Source organism: Prorops nasuta, unplaced genomic scaffold (genome assembly GCF_024137725.1).
Source record: "Prorops nasuta isolate Cenicafe-Biocafe unplaced genomic scaffold, Cenicafe_Pnas_1.2 PNAS00006, whole genome shotgun sequence".
Taxonomy (NCBI): Eukaryota; Metazoa; Arthropoda; class Insecta; order Hymenoptera; family Bethylidae; genus Prorops; species Prorops nasuta.
Genome location: NW_027116803.1, coordinates 5,887,909 through 5,903,311, shown reverse-complemented (window position 1 = coordinate 5,903,311; position 15,403 = coordinate 5,887,909). Strand labels below are relative to the sequence as shown.

The 15,403-nt window shown below is 39.7% G+C and overlaps 1 protein-coding gene across 6 annotated transcripts in view; it reads right to left on the bottom strand.

The window, feature by feature from the left end:
• Positions 1 to 15,403, bottom strand: part of LOC136774426 (uncharacterized) — a 219,136-nt gene that overhangs the window by 47,803 nt on the left and 155,930 nt on the right. Inside the window, exon 6 of one of the 6 annotated variants that reach the window (XM_066728711.1) lies at positions 138 to 142. The exons of the other annotated variants lie outside the window; for them this stretch is intronic. Within the exon in view, the coding sequence (XP_066584808.1) occupies positions 138 to 142 (5 nt within the window). The remainder of the gene's footprint in view (positions 1 to 137; positions 143 to 15,403) is intronic. 6 annotated transcript variants of the gene reach the window in all.

Genomic DNA, 15,403 nt, shown 5'->3' with positions numbered 1-15,403 from the left:
CGCGATGTTTTGAAAGGATTACATAGAAGCGACAAAGGGCCTGAAAACTAGGGGTGTCGGCCTGCGTAGGACTCTCCCTTGTTGTTTCAGCCCCGACTCGTGTGCAAGGGTGGGACTCCCTCTATACACGAATCGACCTTAACTCGAAATCTGCATACGGTTTTTACACATATTTTCGAACGCCTATAGAAATTTGCAGAAACCCTTCCCATGGCTGATTAAAACCATAATCGATACAGGAGATGAATCTTATTGGTGCATCGTGTTTGGGTATAAGGAAGAAGGGAAACATGGACTTAAACGCGCCTAGTTGAATCGTCGTGGGAATCTGGTAGCGTAGGATGATAAAAACAAGGGCCAATTTGGCAAAACGTCGACTGGATAGGTGAATGGCATAGCGGAGACGAGTTGGCACGAGGAGGATGAGCGAGGCGGGTGGTGGGGGAGGAAGCTTTATGGCTGCAAACTTGGGGATGGGAGATAGAGGAAGTGGATGCAGGGGGATGTTACAAGATAGCGTAGGTGCTGGTTGTTGGACGAAACGAGGGGGTCTAGAGGGAAGGGAGAGGGGGGGGGGGGGACCAAAGATGGCTGCGCAGCTCCTACGAGTGGAATATCTCCTTGCCAAGTGGGATGTAAATTGCTCGCACGTACATTAGTCATCATCACTCGCAGCCCTCACCTCAACTTTCTTACGTAGAACTGGCTGTGCTGGTCTATTTCATCCTTTATAAGTTCGTGCCAGCCTTTGCAAGGGCTTCGCTTCCTTAAAGGGCTCCCACCACCCCCCACCCTTATTCTCTGTTCTCTCAACTTTACTCAATACTCGAGCTGGTGCTTGCTTGACTAACTTCCACATTTTCCTCGATTCCTCTCCTATCCGTCATTTTCATTACACCTAATTCTCTCCTCCTCCCCCCCCCCTCATCTCCCATGCTGCACCCTTGATCGGTGAAACAAAAGCTCTTAAGTGCAGGCTATCGAATCAAATGGCCATGCGTTCTCCCTCTTTCCCTCTCCCCACCACCACATGGCCATTCGATAATTCGTACACAAAAAGTTTTGGCGAACCGTAAGGAAAATATTGTAAAAAGCTCTGAGGGAGAACAAAATGAACCCTTTGTGTTGTAGGAGAGTCTGCATCAGATAGTCCATGATTAATAATAGTTGTGAATATTTGCCTTATCGCGTTTCTATATAGTTGGGATGCTTTGCTTTTTGATTGCGTTTCAGTCGCATTAATTTTTCTCTCGCCCGATCCCTTTATCCTCGTGTCATCTCCCTTTGCAGCGTGCCTCTCGCGTACGTCGTCTCGGTCCTTTCCCTTCTGAGTGGCGCTCGCGCAACTTTGCCCGACAAATAAATCCCGGCCGGAGGGAATCGTCACACGCGAGGACGTTGCTTCTGCTGAAATTCCAGCGAGAGCCAATCGTCGCCTCCAGCAGCACAGCGACGTTGATTTATGTAACTTCGGGATCCTAGCTGGAATTCATTCAACAATGAGTTTACCCTGCCCAATCAATACTCTCTTTTTATTCTTTTCTTCAACTTTTCTCTACCCCCTTTCTCTTATATACGAGTTTCCTATAAACACGTTCAATATTACTTTGCTCGCACCACTCTGTTGCACCAACAATAAAAACATCCCTCTAATATCTTTCTATTAAAAAAGTCAAGTATAGAATTACGTCTTTTTCATGGGACACGTAGATGGAAAATTTTAACGTTTAATCGGCAGAGCTTTCTTATTCCTATATTTAGAGAATAAAGGATTTTTCGATATGACTTGACTCGGTTCGAATTTGCAATTTCTAAAAATTTGCACACACACATACACAGAAAATGACTAACAATCATGCCAGATATTAATAATCATCCGCAAGGTCGGATAAGGATTGCGCGAGGCCAAAAGTTTTCCTCTACGGTAGAAAAAAAAACTGTTAATTAACCTCAGCGTAAGATGAGAAATCTCTTCGTTAGAAGTTCGGTAAGATTTCAGCAAGACATAGCGGCTTTCCTTGGCCAGATCAGCTTTTCGCCGCTTTTCTTATCTCGTATTTTGCTGCGAGATGCAATTACAACCGGCAAACTCCTTTATCTCGAATAATTGCGGAAGCCAACGCGAAAATGATTTGCTCGTTTGCACAATTAAAACTATATTTGCAAGCGCTTGGTCTCGAATATTGATCAACACTCCGAGTAACAATATTTTAATTTGCATGGCTATTTTTCAACTCTGGTTATTGTTTCGTTATTTATTATATTCGTCAGCTGGTATCGGAATATGGTGACGAGGGAGAGTTAGAGAGGGAGGGGGGAGGGGGTCGTTTATAGTTCATGAATATATTGAAGTAAGGTATTAGTTTTGGAAATGCAAGAAGGTTTACGGCAGCTGCGAGACGCGTCGGACGTTTAGCGAGTAAAGCGAATATCGCCGGATACACGTGGTCTCGCATAATTATGCTCAGAGTTCGCGGTAGGAGCGTGGGTGGCTTCGTAAATCTTCGTTTCGCGCGCGTTGCGTTTGATACCCGTGGAAACGGGATATGCAGCCGGTGCACAATCGAATCACTCTTCCCCTCCACATTCCCTTGATCGTGTTTAACCGATAGCGCTGATTTATCGTGCACCATGGCGAAGATGAGGAAAATACAAATTCCACCGATCAACGCAATCACAATCTCCTTCAGGCTCTTTCTTATAGAATGTGTCAAGCAGCGAGACTCTGGCCTCCAATATAAATCCAACCAAACGGACCTTTATTACTTTTACATCCATCCAATAAGACCCTGCGCAGCCTCGATCAATGGATCGACAAAGAATCGAACACGACTGCTTGTAAAAAATGCCTAACTCGTTCTCTAGCATGACTGACGATTCGCAACAACGAACCTTTTAACGAGATTTTCTATCGCGAGACAAATTTATTTCACCACCGCAGATAAGATAGCGCATCGAATTGGCAGTAAATTGAAAATTAATTTCTGCAATTGTGGGTCGAATAACGCTGGAGCCTTATTAGACGCGGTAGTTGCATAAGATATAACGGAGTTGGCAGTATTTCGCCGATTAGCTGGATTGCAATATGGCGAACGCTGTTATGCATCGAGTGCCTTTGGCACGAGGCTTTTGGAAAACTGTCGAATCGTCTAACAAGCTGAGTGCATGGGACAAGATAAGGACCGAGGTAGCAATAAATTCAGAACGATTGGAAATATTCCCTTCGGCTAAAGTCGAGTCTAGGTAAATCAAATTATAAAAAGAAACAAGCGCCTAACGAGATACAGACGTAAACATCGATCGACTAACGAGACTTCGAGTGGATGACCGAAAGAAGAACTATATATATATACTCTCTGCAAGTTCTTCTCTAGTCATAATCCAATCGTTGTCTTCATCCCACGATGATACAGTCGCGTGGGGTGTCTGGAAGAATTTCAGGAATTCTTTCAAAGGAAAAAAATCCTTCGTCCTTTGTCTCAAAAGCGATTTGATGAACCGAGAGAGCAGCAGTTTTTTTCTCCACAGCAGAGCGGAGGTTTTTCATCAAACTTCCAATTCAAAGATTTCGAAGGGTGCAACTTTTCAGGAGGATATCTTTTAAGGTTTTCATCCGGCGAGTATCCGTTCTCCTGGCTATATATACATATATATATATATATATATATAGGAGGTAGCTCTTTAAAGTCGACCCTCTCGAGGTGGATAAGAAGTTGCGAAACGGCAAACAAAGAATATTAGCGCGATTACCGAAACCACCACCGCCGACGCGGTTTTCATAGGGTTGTTATTTCGCTTCCTCCCTTTTCTCCGATTTTCTCGCTATAGAAAAGGAGAACCCTGCGAAAAAGCGAAGGGGGGGGGGGGGGGTAAAGGCCGAGGTTAACGACCAGGACGCAACGTCCGTCACAGGGACTCGTGTGTCCTTTCTCGATAAGAGGACCGAGCATGCTGGTAAAAATCAGGATTTTTTCCTCGAGCGAGCTAACGAGCTGGAAACTACATCCAAGGCCATTGAGAATTAAAGAAGAAGTTACCTATATATATATATATATATACTAGGTAGCTGGAAGAACAAGTCAAGTTCGACGGACTGTGCGCTGTTTAATGGCGCAGTTCTGCTCGCTGAATAAAATTCTCGAGGAAAAAATAACGAGACTTTATCATACACTGTAAAATTGTCTTGAGTATTTTTTTTACTTATTTTTTTAACGATCGAACGAGCTTTGCTTTTATATTTCTTTCCCCTGGAAAATCTCTCTCCTCACGGCTTATTTCATTCTGGATCGCCCTCGTCGACGCGGTACATACAGTCTTATGAAATGATTAATCGAGGCTGCTCAATGATGAATCTTCAATCAGGATGCTGCCAATGAGTCGTCTCTGTAGAATGGAAAGCTCGGGAAGAAGTTTTGCAGTGGGTCCTGGTCGAGGGAACAATGTCCCTCGGTGATTAATCGATAATCGTTAAGCCTCGCCAGGAGGCTCTCCCGCAAATTCTGGAAGTCAAGTTGGCCGTTGCCTCAGCCTGCTCCTTATACGCCTGCCGAGCCTTTCCTTCCCGGGATGACTGATGATCCACACCCGTTTCACCAGCTGGAGTGACCTTGGACATATCGGATGACTCCCAATGAGAGATTCGAGCGTGTCGCGATAAACTTATCAGGTGAATCGTCATCAATTATCTTGGAGCTACCGAAACATTGTATAACGTCATCTAAAATATTGCAGTCAAGCAAATAAATCGTTTTGGTAAGGAACGAGTAATGAAAGACTACTAGAGAATTTGATAAATTAAACTTTTTAATTCACCATTAATATAGTAAATATTCCTGAAATTATTTGCATTGTCACAGCACTGGTCAAACGAGGTGACTCTCAAAGAGAGATTCGAATGTATGACGATTTTATAAATTAAATCGTCATCGATTATCTTAGAGCTACCGAAACATTGCGTAGGATCGTTTAAAATATCAAGCTCAGTTTATAGTTTATTTAACTATATACCCTGTGACCACTTTAAAATCTACTAGTGAATTTCGTGAATTTAATTATTTGAATAAAAAATTCACGAGTTTATCCGTGAAAAATATTCGCTGCAACGAAAGAATGTATTACTGATAAGATCTCCAGGTATTTTGTGACAAGAATCTAGCTAGTGGGTAATCGATAGAGGATGCTTTTGGCAGTGAGCTTTCCCGGAATCCTCCAGGTGGGCGGTTTAATCCCGCGGGAGTGGATGACTGATGAGGCTCCGCCCCGCGGGATGCGGAATAATTCCAAGATTCACTTTGGCAAGATGTCTGAGATAAATCGCAGCCGTATGCAAATATGAGCGATACGTCAGCAAAGATGAAGCTGCCTATTATCGTTCTGCTTGCCGATTCTTCTCGGCTAATTGACGCCTACCAGTCTTTTTTTTCTTCTTATTCTTCAATTCTCTTTAATCCGTACACACACTGACTCACTACTGTGGATGGTTGACCTTCGAATCTACTGCAAACAATGCAAATAAGTGTAAATGTATGCCTGTTAAATTTGTGGTGCAAAATGCTCTTTCACTGATAATAAAGGAGTTTAGGATAGATATAGATGTGTGAGTATATATATATATATATATATGCGTGTGTATATGTATAACAGAAAGGGCTCGATTATAAGCTCGCCGCTGGTTGCTGCTGGATACTGACTGCCACAGCCGAGTCCGGGCTAATTGACAGCTACCACGGCAACGGCTCCTTTTTCGCGTACAAGTCCTTGCCGAAGGACCTCTCGTCCTTTCCCAACCCACCAAATTCCTTCCCGTCCATTTCCCACTTGCGTATCCAGGAAAATATCGATTCTATACGCACCGACGGGGCTTTGATAACTCGCTGGCTACACCGAATACAATACCTTCGACGGCTCCACCTCGTCCCTTTCGACTCACGCTTACCCAATAACGATTAGTTAGAAAATCAAGTCAAAATTATTTCTATTAGAGATTTAATGAACATTTCTGATTCGAACTTTAATGGAAGAATCTGAATACGGATGAAATTTATTCGGGAAGAATAGTACGGAATTCATAGGAGAGAAACCAGGGATGACGTTAAAAGAGTCTAATATCTTTTTTATATAAAATCACGTGGGGATTATTGGCTCTCCCCTTGGCATAAAAAAGGGCGGAGGCTCAACAAGCGTCCTGGTAACAAGTCCTTTGTCCTCCGCGAATGCAAATGGCTCGTGCGAGTAATATATCATCCCTCTGGTGGTGGTACGCGAGGTTTAACGTCGTTTGCTGGGTGCTTCCGCGGAAGCCGGGGGTTGACATCCGGTTTACGCCCCCGGAGACCGCGGCCCAGAGCGTGGCGAGCTATAATAATGATTACCCTTCGTCCTGCGCATTAAACTTACGATCCTTCCCCTCCCTCCCCCCACCTCCTTCGCTGCTCCTCCAAAAGCTTCTTCAACCTAGCCATAATCGTTATCCTCCGCCAGCAATCCGAACAACTTTATTATGCTCCTTTAATGCTACCGCCTCCGACAGCAAAAAAATATGCCCTCCAACAGAATCGATTCTATTCGGTAACCTATGTGCAAAACCATTTCTCTCCTTCGATCCACAAGTCTGCCAGATTTTACTTTCAAATGACATCTTTAAATACCTTCCTCGAGATTTTCAATGCCAGCGAGATATCTCCGAGCTTTATTCGTCGCAGTGGTGCGACATTCATTTGGAAAATTTTCCATCGTAAACTCAATTCTTATAGCAAGGAGAAAGTGGTCGAATATCGATCAAGCGGTTGTAATATCAAACACTTTAGTTTTACGAAATATAATCGATTTATAAGTAAATTCCGATTTAGTAACATTTTGTAAGGCAGAAGCATAATTATAACAAAGGTTTTCGATGATTTTGTTCGAAAGTGGAGCTTTCCCGACAAAACAAATATTTCATTGGAATTTTTATAAGAATGTAGTTTAAGAAATGAGGTATATATTTGCCAAAATAATTTGTTCTACAAGTATTTTGATGACTTAAATAGAAGGTAAGCTATCAAGTGATAGGGTAGTATCTCGGCGGCAAGTACATACCGCCGAGCGTTATCGTTTAATTATATTTACATAGCAAGTTTGGCCGTTCCAATTTTCAGACTAATTTTTTTCTGTGACTGTTCAATAATAATACAACATGGCATTAGAAACAAATATTAACTTGCTTTTCCTAATCTTAGTTATAACAGATAGTGAAATTAGAAATGTTTATATTTGTAAGAATTCAATACAATATTAGTGTACTGTGTGATAAAATTAAATGTCTTTATATTTGTAAAAACTCATGTGATAATTGAAATTACCGTGAATGTTACCAGCGGAAAATGCATGTGCTATTTTCTGTTGTGCGATTGTGAACTGACAGCGGTCAAAAGAAAAAGTGTCAAGGACTCTCATAGCCTGTAAGTTTTATTGAAATGATTTTACAGCTTAACTATTTCAACATGCTTTATCAACATGACTGTTAAAATTTTAGAAAACGTGAAAATCTTAACACTGTATTCCAGTTGATTTTAACTTTAGTTTGAAAACTGTGGTTTGTTTTGGACTCAAATGTATAAAAACGTGCTGCATATAAATATTTACTTTAATGTCGCGTGCACTACAAGGTCAACTAAAAAAATTCAATATGGCGTACCGAATATGGCGACGAGTTTGTAAAAAAATTGTAATTTTTCGTAATTTTCCGATATTTTCAATTATTTTAAGGTAGATAGCGGTAAATATTATTTAAAATCAGTTTTCCTGTTGTTAGAAAGTGTTAATTTCAATTTGAAAGCCTGAAGCTTAATCAAACTTATTTTTGTTATTAAATTTTAACAGTTTTTTAGCAGTTTTGTATATTTTATGGAAAACAATGAGTTTAGTTTAAATTTTATTTCTTCTTGGATATGCTAACTACTAATCTGAACTGAAAATGACAAAATTAAAAGTGGTGGATCCAACACGGCGGGACGTTATTTGGGATATACAAGAACTACCACAAACATTTAAAAATTGAAAACGAAAATAAGTTTGATTTATAGTTCCAGACCTATATACGTATTAAAAGTAACACTTGCCAACAAAAGAAATACCGATTTTTTAATAATATTTGCCAGTATCTACCTTGAAATAATTGTAAATATCGGAAAAAAGCGAGAAATTATCATTTTCTTACAAAGACGTCGCCATATTGGGTACACCATATTGAGTTTCTTTATTTGGTCTTGTAGCGCGCGCGACTTTAAAGTAAATAGTTATATGCAGCACGTTTTTATAAATCGCAATCCAAAGCAAACCACATTTTTCAAACTAAAATTAGAATTGATTGAAAAATAATGTAAAGATTTTCACATTCCAAATTTAAAAAATCATATTGATAAAGTATATTGAGATAGTAAAGCTGTAAAATAATTTTGATAAAACTAACAGACTATGAGAGTCTATAACACTTTTACCTTCGACCACTGTCAGTTCACAAACACACAACACACAAAACAGTACACGCACTTTTCAATGGTTAATATTCACTGTACTTGAATTGTCACACGAATTTTTACAAATATGAACGCTTTTAATTTTACCACGCACTACACTTTAATATTATACTTAATTTTTAGAAAAATAAACGCTTTTGATATAACCACACACTGGGCTTCAATATTATAAGAAATAATTTCAAATATAAAAGTTTTTAATATCACTTCACACACTTCACTTCATATTATATCGTATTTTAAGAGATTTTATAATTATTAATGGAGAGCAATGCGAACTCCGGTGAAATAATTGAGAAATAATGGCGAAATTCCACTCCCGTGCGATAAAAGCGAAGTTTGGGCCTTGGGGTCGCTTTCACTCGCGAGAACCAATTTCAAAGAAATGTCGCAACCGCCGTTTCGAAAAATGAAAATAAAAATGGCGGAGGCATGCCGGGAGGGTAGAGAACCTGCTCGGGCAAATGCGAAAACAGAACTATTCCCGTTTTCGCATTTGCCCGAGCAGGTTCTCTACCCTCCCGGCATGCCTCCGCCATTTTTATTTTCATTTTTCGAAACGGCGGTTGCGACATTTCTTTGAAATTGGTTCTCGCGAGTGAAAGCGACCCCAAGGCCCAAACTTCGCTTTTATCGCACGGGAGTGGAATTTCGCCATTATTTCTCAATTATTTCACCGGAGTTCGCATTGCTCTCCATTAATAATTATAAAATCTCTTAAAACCGACAAAAAACAAGCTTCACCTGTATAAAAAGGCTGTAAGTACATAAAACGTCTAGCATATAAAATATAGTAAAATAAAAAAATTCAATTAAAAGGATTAGTAAAATCCTAATGTTAGGAATGTACATATTTTTACCGTAGTAAAAACTAAAGTTTCGAAAAAAAAAAATAACACAAAAGAGTTATTTGTCGGACCTATAATATTAATAAATAAGTTACTATATCTTGCAATACAAACAATACTCGTATAAGCTTAACAAATAAAGTTAAAACGTAATTAATAAAATTGTAATAATTTGTGAAATTTATTATTTTTCTTTTAATTTTTTTTTTACCGATATTCGACAATTTTCCTCTAAAATTCCTTTAGTATCTCTGATCGTAGTGCAAAGAATTTTACAATGAAAATAACGCAATAGAATATAAGGGTGTCAAACGAACGATGGCCATGCCAATACCATCAGATAGGGGATAAAAATCTAAGTAAAAAAGTTGTATAAACTTTTTTGCTAGCACCCTTAGTTAAAAAGCTACATGCAATTAAAGATTATCGATTACATTAGCCTTTCTTAAAGGGGAAGATTGTTTTGGTCGTGTTAAAAGGCCAAAAATGCTAAGATTCTGTGAATTAAAATACTGAGAAAAACAAAGCCAAACATCTACTTGAGTCTATTGAAGTGGTTGAACTTTGAAGGCCAATCGGCAGTTTCGAGTGCGAGCGCCATAAAAACAGTCAAAATATAAACACTTTCGAGAAAAGCTGTATATTAAGATTGAAAATTTTGCAACTTTCGTTTAACAAATTAATTATTTATATTTTGAATTGCGCGTATTTTTACGATGAAAATGAGTCCAAACGCAAAATAATTACGTCAATTCTAGATTTAATTAATTAATAGTATCGCTAAAAATAATCGTAATTATGTCACGTTTGGACTCATTTTCGTAGTAAAAATACGTACAATTCAAAAATAATTATTATTAATTTGTTAAATGAAAATTGTAGATGTTTCCATCTTAGCTTATAGCCTTTCTCGAAAGTGTTTGTTTTGATTGTTTTTATGGCGCTTGCACTTGAAAGTGCCGATCGGCCTTGAACCACTTCAATAGGCTCAAGTGGATGTTTGGCTTTGTGTTTTTCTTAGTATTCTAATTCACAGAATCTTAGCATTTTTGATCTTTTAACGCGACCAAAACAATCTTCCTCTTTAAGAAAGGCTACTGCAATCGAGAATCTTTAATTTCAAATAACTTTTTAACCAAGAGTGCTAGCAAAAAAGTCTTTAGAACCTTTTTACTTAGATTTTCGTACCCTACCCGATGGTATTGACATGGCCATCGTTCGTGGAACACCCTGCATATATAGTACACAAGAGGAGCGTTTCGGTCTATAACACGACGTGTAGCGACTTTTGACCGGGGGGCAAGAATCCGTAATAATTCTCAGACATTCGATACACGAAATATCGGATGGAAGGGAAGTAAGAAGGTTAAGTGAAATCTCTCTCCGAAGCTGGATGATGGTTATTCGTAGCGTTGTATAGGCTCTCGTCTGCTGCCAGGGGCTAATATCGATACGTTGTCGCCCCACTGTCGTGCCTCGTCGGCTTCCGAGATCCTCCAAGTGGAAAACCTGCCCCGACCAGACGGCGCCTTTCTCTCGCGACCCGCCAATTAACCTATTCCTCCCATAATCACTTTTAAATTTTCTATAAAGCCCGCGTTTGGACCCTCTCTTATGGAAAACCACTCATCACTAAAATTAATTCCCACACATTCATATAAATTCAATCAAACCTCGTCCTTTCAAAGATAAACCTATATATTATATCAAGCTCTTCCGTACAGAGAATATCCAACGAATGCACTATTTTTGCCAAAAGAGAGAGAGTCTATTTCCTCTCGACGAGTCTTCGATGTTTTTCACGTCAAGCTTTATCGTGCCAGTTGATTTCGAGTACATTCGAGGATCGTCGATGCAGGAGGAGGCATAGTCGGAATGGGATTGCAGAATTTTGGCACGATTTCAGGGGGGGGGGGGGGGTCAGATTTCGGGGGTGGAGGTCGCATAAAAACTCTTGTTGCCGAGTCAGCGATACAAAATAACAAACCTCGAACGAGTCACAGTCACTTCGTATCACTATCGATGCATCGTTTTCCCTCATTTCCCTCTCCGAATGAAAACTCTTTCCTGTTCGACGATCGTTTTCTATATGGTGAAATCGTATACGGTAAATTCTACACGCGGTTACGATGAAATAAACTTAATAATATTGCTGTATGTCTACGTGTTAAAGCTAGGTTTCTATATGATTTTATTCCGCTATGAAGAAAACAAGTGATAGAGATCAACGTATCTACCGACATTTTCAAGTTATCACGTTGAATGACCAGCAACATGACGTGTTGTATGGTATAACGTGGCGTGGTGTCGCGTGTACTTTACGATGTCTCGGCGGTAAGAGGAGTGATCCGAAGCGTTTAGTGTCGAGCTGGATCGAGCAGATACTCCGGGTGGTATACATCACGAAGGCATCCGTTTTTCCATCGTTCAGTTTCAGTTTCGGCTTCAGCTTCAACGACAGGAGCGGAGAGATGGCAGAACTGGCACTTTCTCGTTGGGGACCGTGCCATTCAATTAAGTTTATCTCCACGTTTTCGAAGGGGCGACTATCCTATACCCTCCCTCGCGCAGGCCTCCTCCGCTTCGCTTCGCTGTTTATATAGCTTCGGTCTTCCTGCTTGTAGTTTGCTCACCACGCGAACAACGGTACACGTGCCTTTGTGCATATGTGTGTGTATTTCCGTATGCGTGTACGTTACACAGGCGTTAAGGGCCGAAACCGAAGCGTCCGGCATCAACTAAGTAGATATAAACCTGCAGCATTAGACCGGCAGGACCATAAACGTTAATTGCACCATTCGCTAAATACTCCAACTTGAGTGCTTTCCGATACATAGTGTCAATACGTGGCGACCAATACTACACTTTGTCACACTACTCTGGACCCTTGATACTATCTTCAACGAACAAATCATTCGATTCATCACTGATCCTAATTCCACTATCATCAAAGTTGCATTTTTTTTTTCATTATTTTCACACTTGATGGATTCGAAGGCAAAGGTGATTTTTTGTGGAAAGAGTGAACGATGATGTTTGATATTGAAACAAATGCTTTGATTGAAATAAATAAAAATTGTTTGGATGAATTTTGTTGAATTTTGTTGAATTTAGTTAATTTTATTAATATGAAGTAAATTTTGATTTGTGCGGTGATTCAAATAAAGAGTCAGTTATATCAAATGAAATTTGTTCTCGCTGTAGATATTTAATGCTTGCAAACACGTGGTTGTACAGGGGAGTAAATGGTTGGCTTATCTGAATCTCTGGTGTTAAATCTTGACTGTTTATCCATTCTTGAGTCCATCTAGGTACGATAACGTTTTGGTTGCGCGTGTAAAACCTTATCGGAAGTCCTCTGAATGTCGTTCATGGTCATAAAGAAGCTTTAAAACTGCGAACGCGCGCGAGAATCTCGATGGATCCAGGAAACGAACGACGAAACCTTCAGGCTAGCGTTGATTCGGTCTCTATAAGAATAACGACAGATGCAATGATAAGGTCGTTACAAAAAAATACGTAGGCTTGAAAATATCGATCCACGTCCATGCGAGGAGATCAGAAGGCGTATATAGAGGCCTCTAAAATGGAGGGAAATAAGAATTAATGAAACGATGTGGAAATTGGGGAGAATTCAGCATTAAAGAAGCATCCAGCCAATAAATCAGTGTAAAAAGAATATCCTGTAGTAAAGTCGAAGAAAAATTTAATTTTGTGAGTTTAGCGTGATAATTCGTTGGCATTGGACGGAAGAGTTCTGGCAAAAAGCAGGAAGGGCGTAAGGGCAAAGTTTGCCTGGCTTCCCCATTTCCTTTGAGGGAGGAGGAGAAAAGAGGAGGCAAGTGAGAAAAGCAGGAAAGTCGGAGATACTGGAAGGAGTGGGCCAAGCATGGAGCCAGTCTTCCGTGAAGGCGATTTCTGCCTCTTCTTAAAACTCCGAAGGACCCTCTGCTCGCAGTTAGGTTAATGGAACGCACTACCACAAACGCTACCAACTCCAACTCGTTTCCTCTTCTAAATGGACCAAACGCAAATCTTATCCGACATGCTTCCCCGGCTCACTTTTCGACCTTTATCCCTAATCGTTTTCAATCTCATGTATTTATGACTCGCCCTTTGACTCAATCAAAATAATCACGGTCGTAAAGAGGAGGAGCAATTCATTTTTACCTCCTCTTATATTTTACCTTACATTTTCCTGTGTGTATCGAATACTGCCCATAATCTTGAGAATATAAAACTGTGTAAAGATGAATTCGAGTTGACTGGGACGAATGAAGGCAGAAGATGGGAGGAAAAAAAAATAAAGAATAAAGTGGATTCGTCTGGCATATCAAAAGAATGAAATGTCCCTGTTTTACATGCTGCTGTACCAAAAAAATTGCATTTCTAACGTAGGACGCTCATCCCACATTCTTTTATTACAGTTGTGAAATGGAGACGTTTAACTTTATTTCCCCTTGTTATATTTTCTGTCAGTCAGTTAGCCGGACAATATCATTCCATACATTTGTATTTCGATTATTCCGACGATTTTCTAAAAGCTTCCTACGAAACTTGATTTTCTTTTCAAATTAAGGAGAAATAGAATTTTATTCGACCAGTTCTAAATCTCACTCTTTTAATCAAAGTTTTCCAATTACCGCGATTCTACATTATAAGGATCGTTCGATAAGGTACGTTACTAGTACTATAGCAATAAAAGTGTTAATTCATTTTCCTAGAGCTTTGAACGATCGAGGAATTTAATCGAGAAAATTAATTGCATGGAGTGTACTGGGTCGAAAAATAAAGTTTTATTGTTGGATAGAAGAAAGAAAACGTGGAAATAAAATGCAAATGAATATAACGGCCAACAGCCCAGGGTTGATAGGATACACATTCAAGGTATCGCGGAGGCCCCGGTTTCGATAATAGAGGTCGTCAAGTACGTCATTAATTCGCCTAATAGCTGCACTAACTAAGCTTAATTAAACTTAGCTCATCTCTTAGTGCTGTACGACCATGATCTGGTTATTGATGCACTATAACTCTAGTGGAGTTGGACACCACGCGATTGGTCAAACTGTTTGCGCGAAACATTCAGGATGGGCCTATATACTAATCAGAAAGGAATCAACGTTTAAACCGACGCTGCAATCTCTCCCTAAAATCTTTTGCTTCATTTTCCACTTTAATCACCTCTAATTGGGACGTAAAAGATTCGCAAGTTGCAGAAGGGGGCTCTTTTGGTGGATCACTCGCGAGGCTTGCTGGAGCCAGGGACGCGATAACTGCGATATCACGCAGTTGAAAATGGCTATTACCATTAGTACGAAAGCAGCAAATGTTCCATAAGAATGTGCCAGCTTCGTTGCATTAGCATTTTACTACTATTCTGCATTTACGAGCATTGCTCTTCTGTCTCGATCCACCCATCGACGTGATAAATCTACTGCCAAATTGCATCCGGCTTTTAACCAAATATTCTCTATACCGAGACATTTTTAAAAACTCATCTCAATTAAACCCACTGTTCCCTGGTAATTTGTCATTTTAATATCCGCATACTCCGAAAACATTAAACTGTCTTGTCCAATATTTGCGCAGCTGCGAAAGTAAAGCTTTTAATTCAGAGAAACACGATAAACTGTTAAAGTCAGTTTTCAAATGTAGTCAATAATAAACGTATTTATTTGTTGAAAATAACTTTTAATAGTGTACAACACTGTTCCCCTCGTTTGATAACGAATTGTTAATCGGCGAGGAATCTCCTTTGTCCTTGGAACAAAGGACAAAGTTTCATAATATTCGAATACCGAAAATGGAGCTGTCAGCTGACGGTTGAAACGGTGAGCATTATTATATTTGAAATAATACCCGTCTACTCTCTCTCTCTCTCTCTCTCTCTCTCTTACCAAATTGCCATTTATTTGGCCTTACACTTATAAAGGACTAGCTATAAACTGTTTGAAGCTCTCGCTTGAAATGTCAGATATACGAGACAAATGGTAAAAGGTTTAAAATGTAAAAGCAAATATAGTTAAAAGAGAAATTATA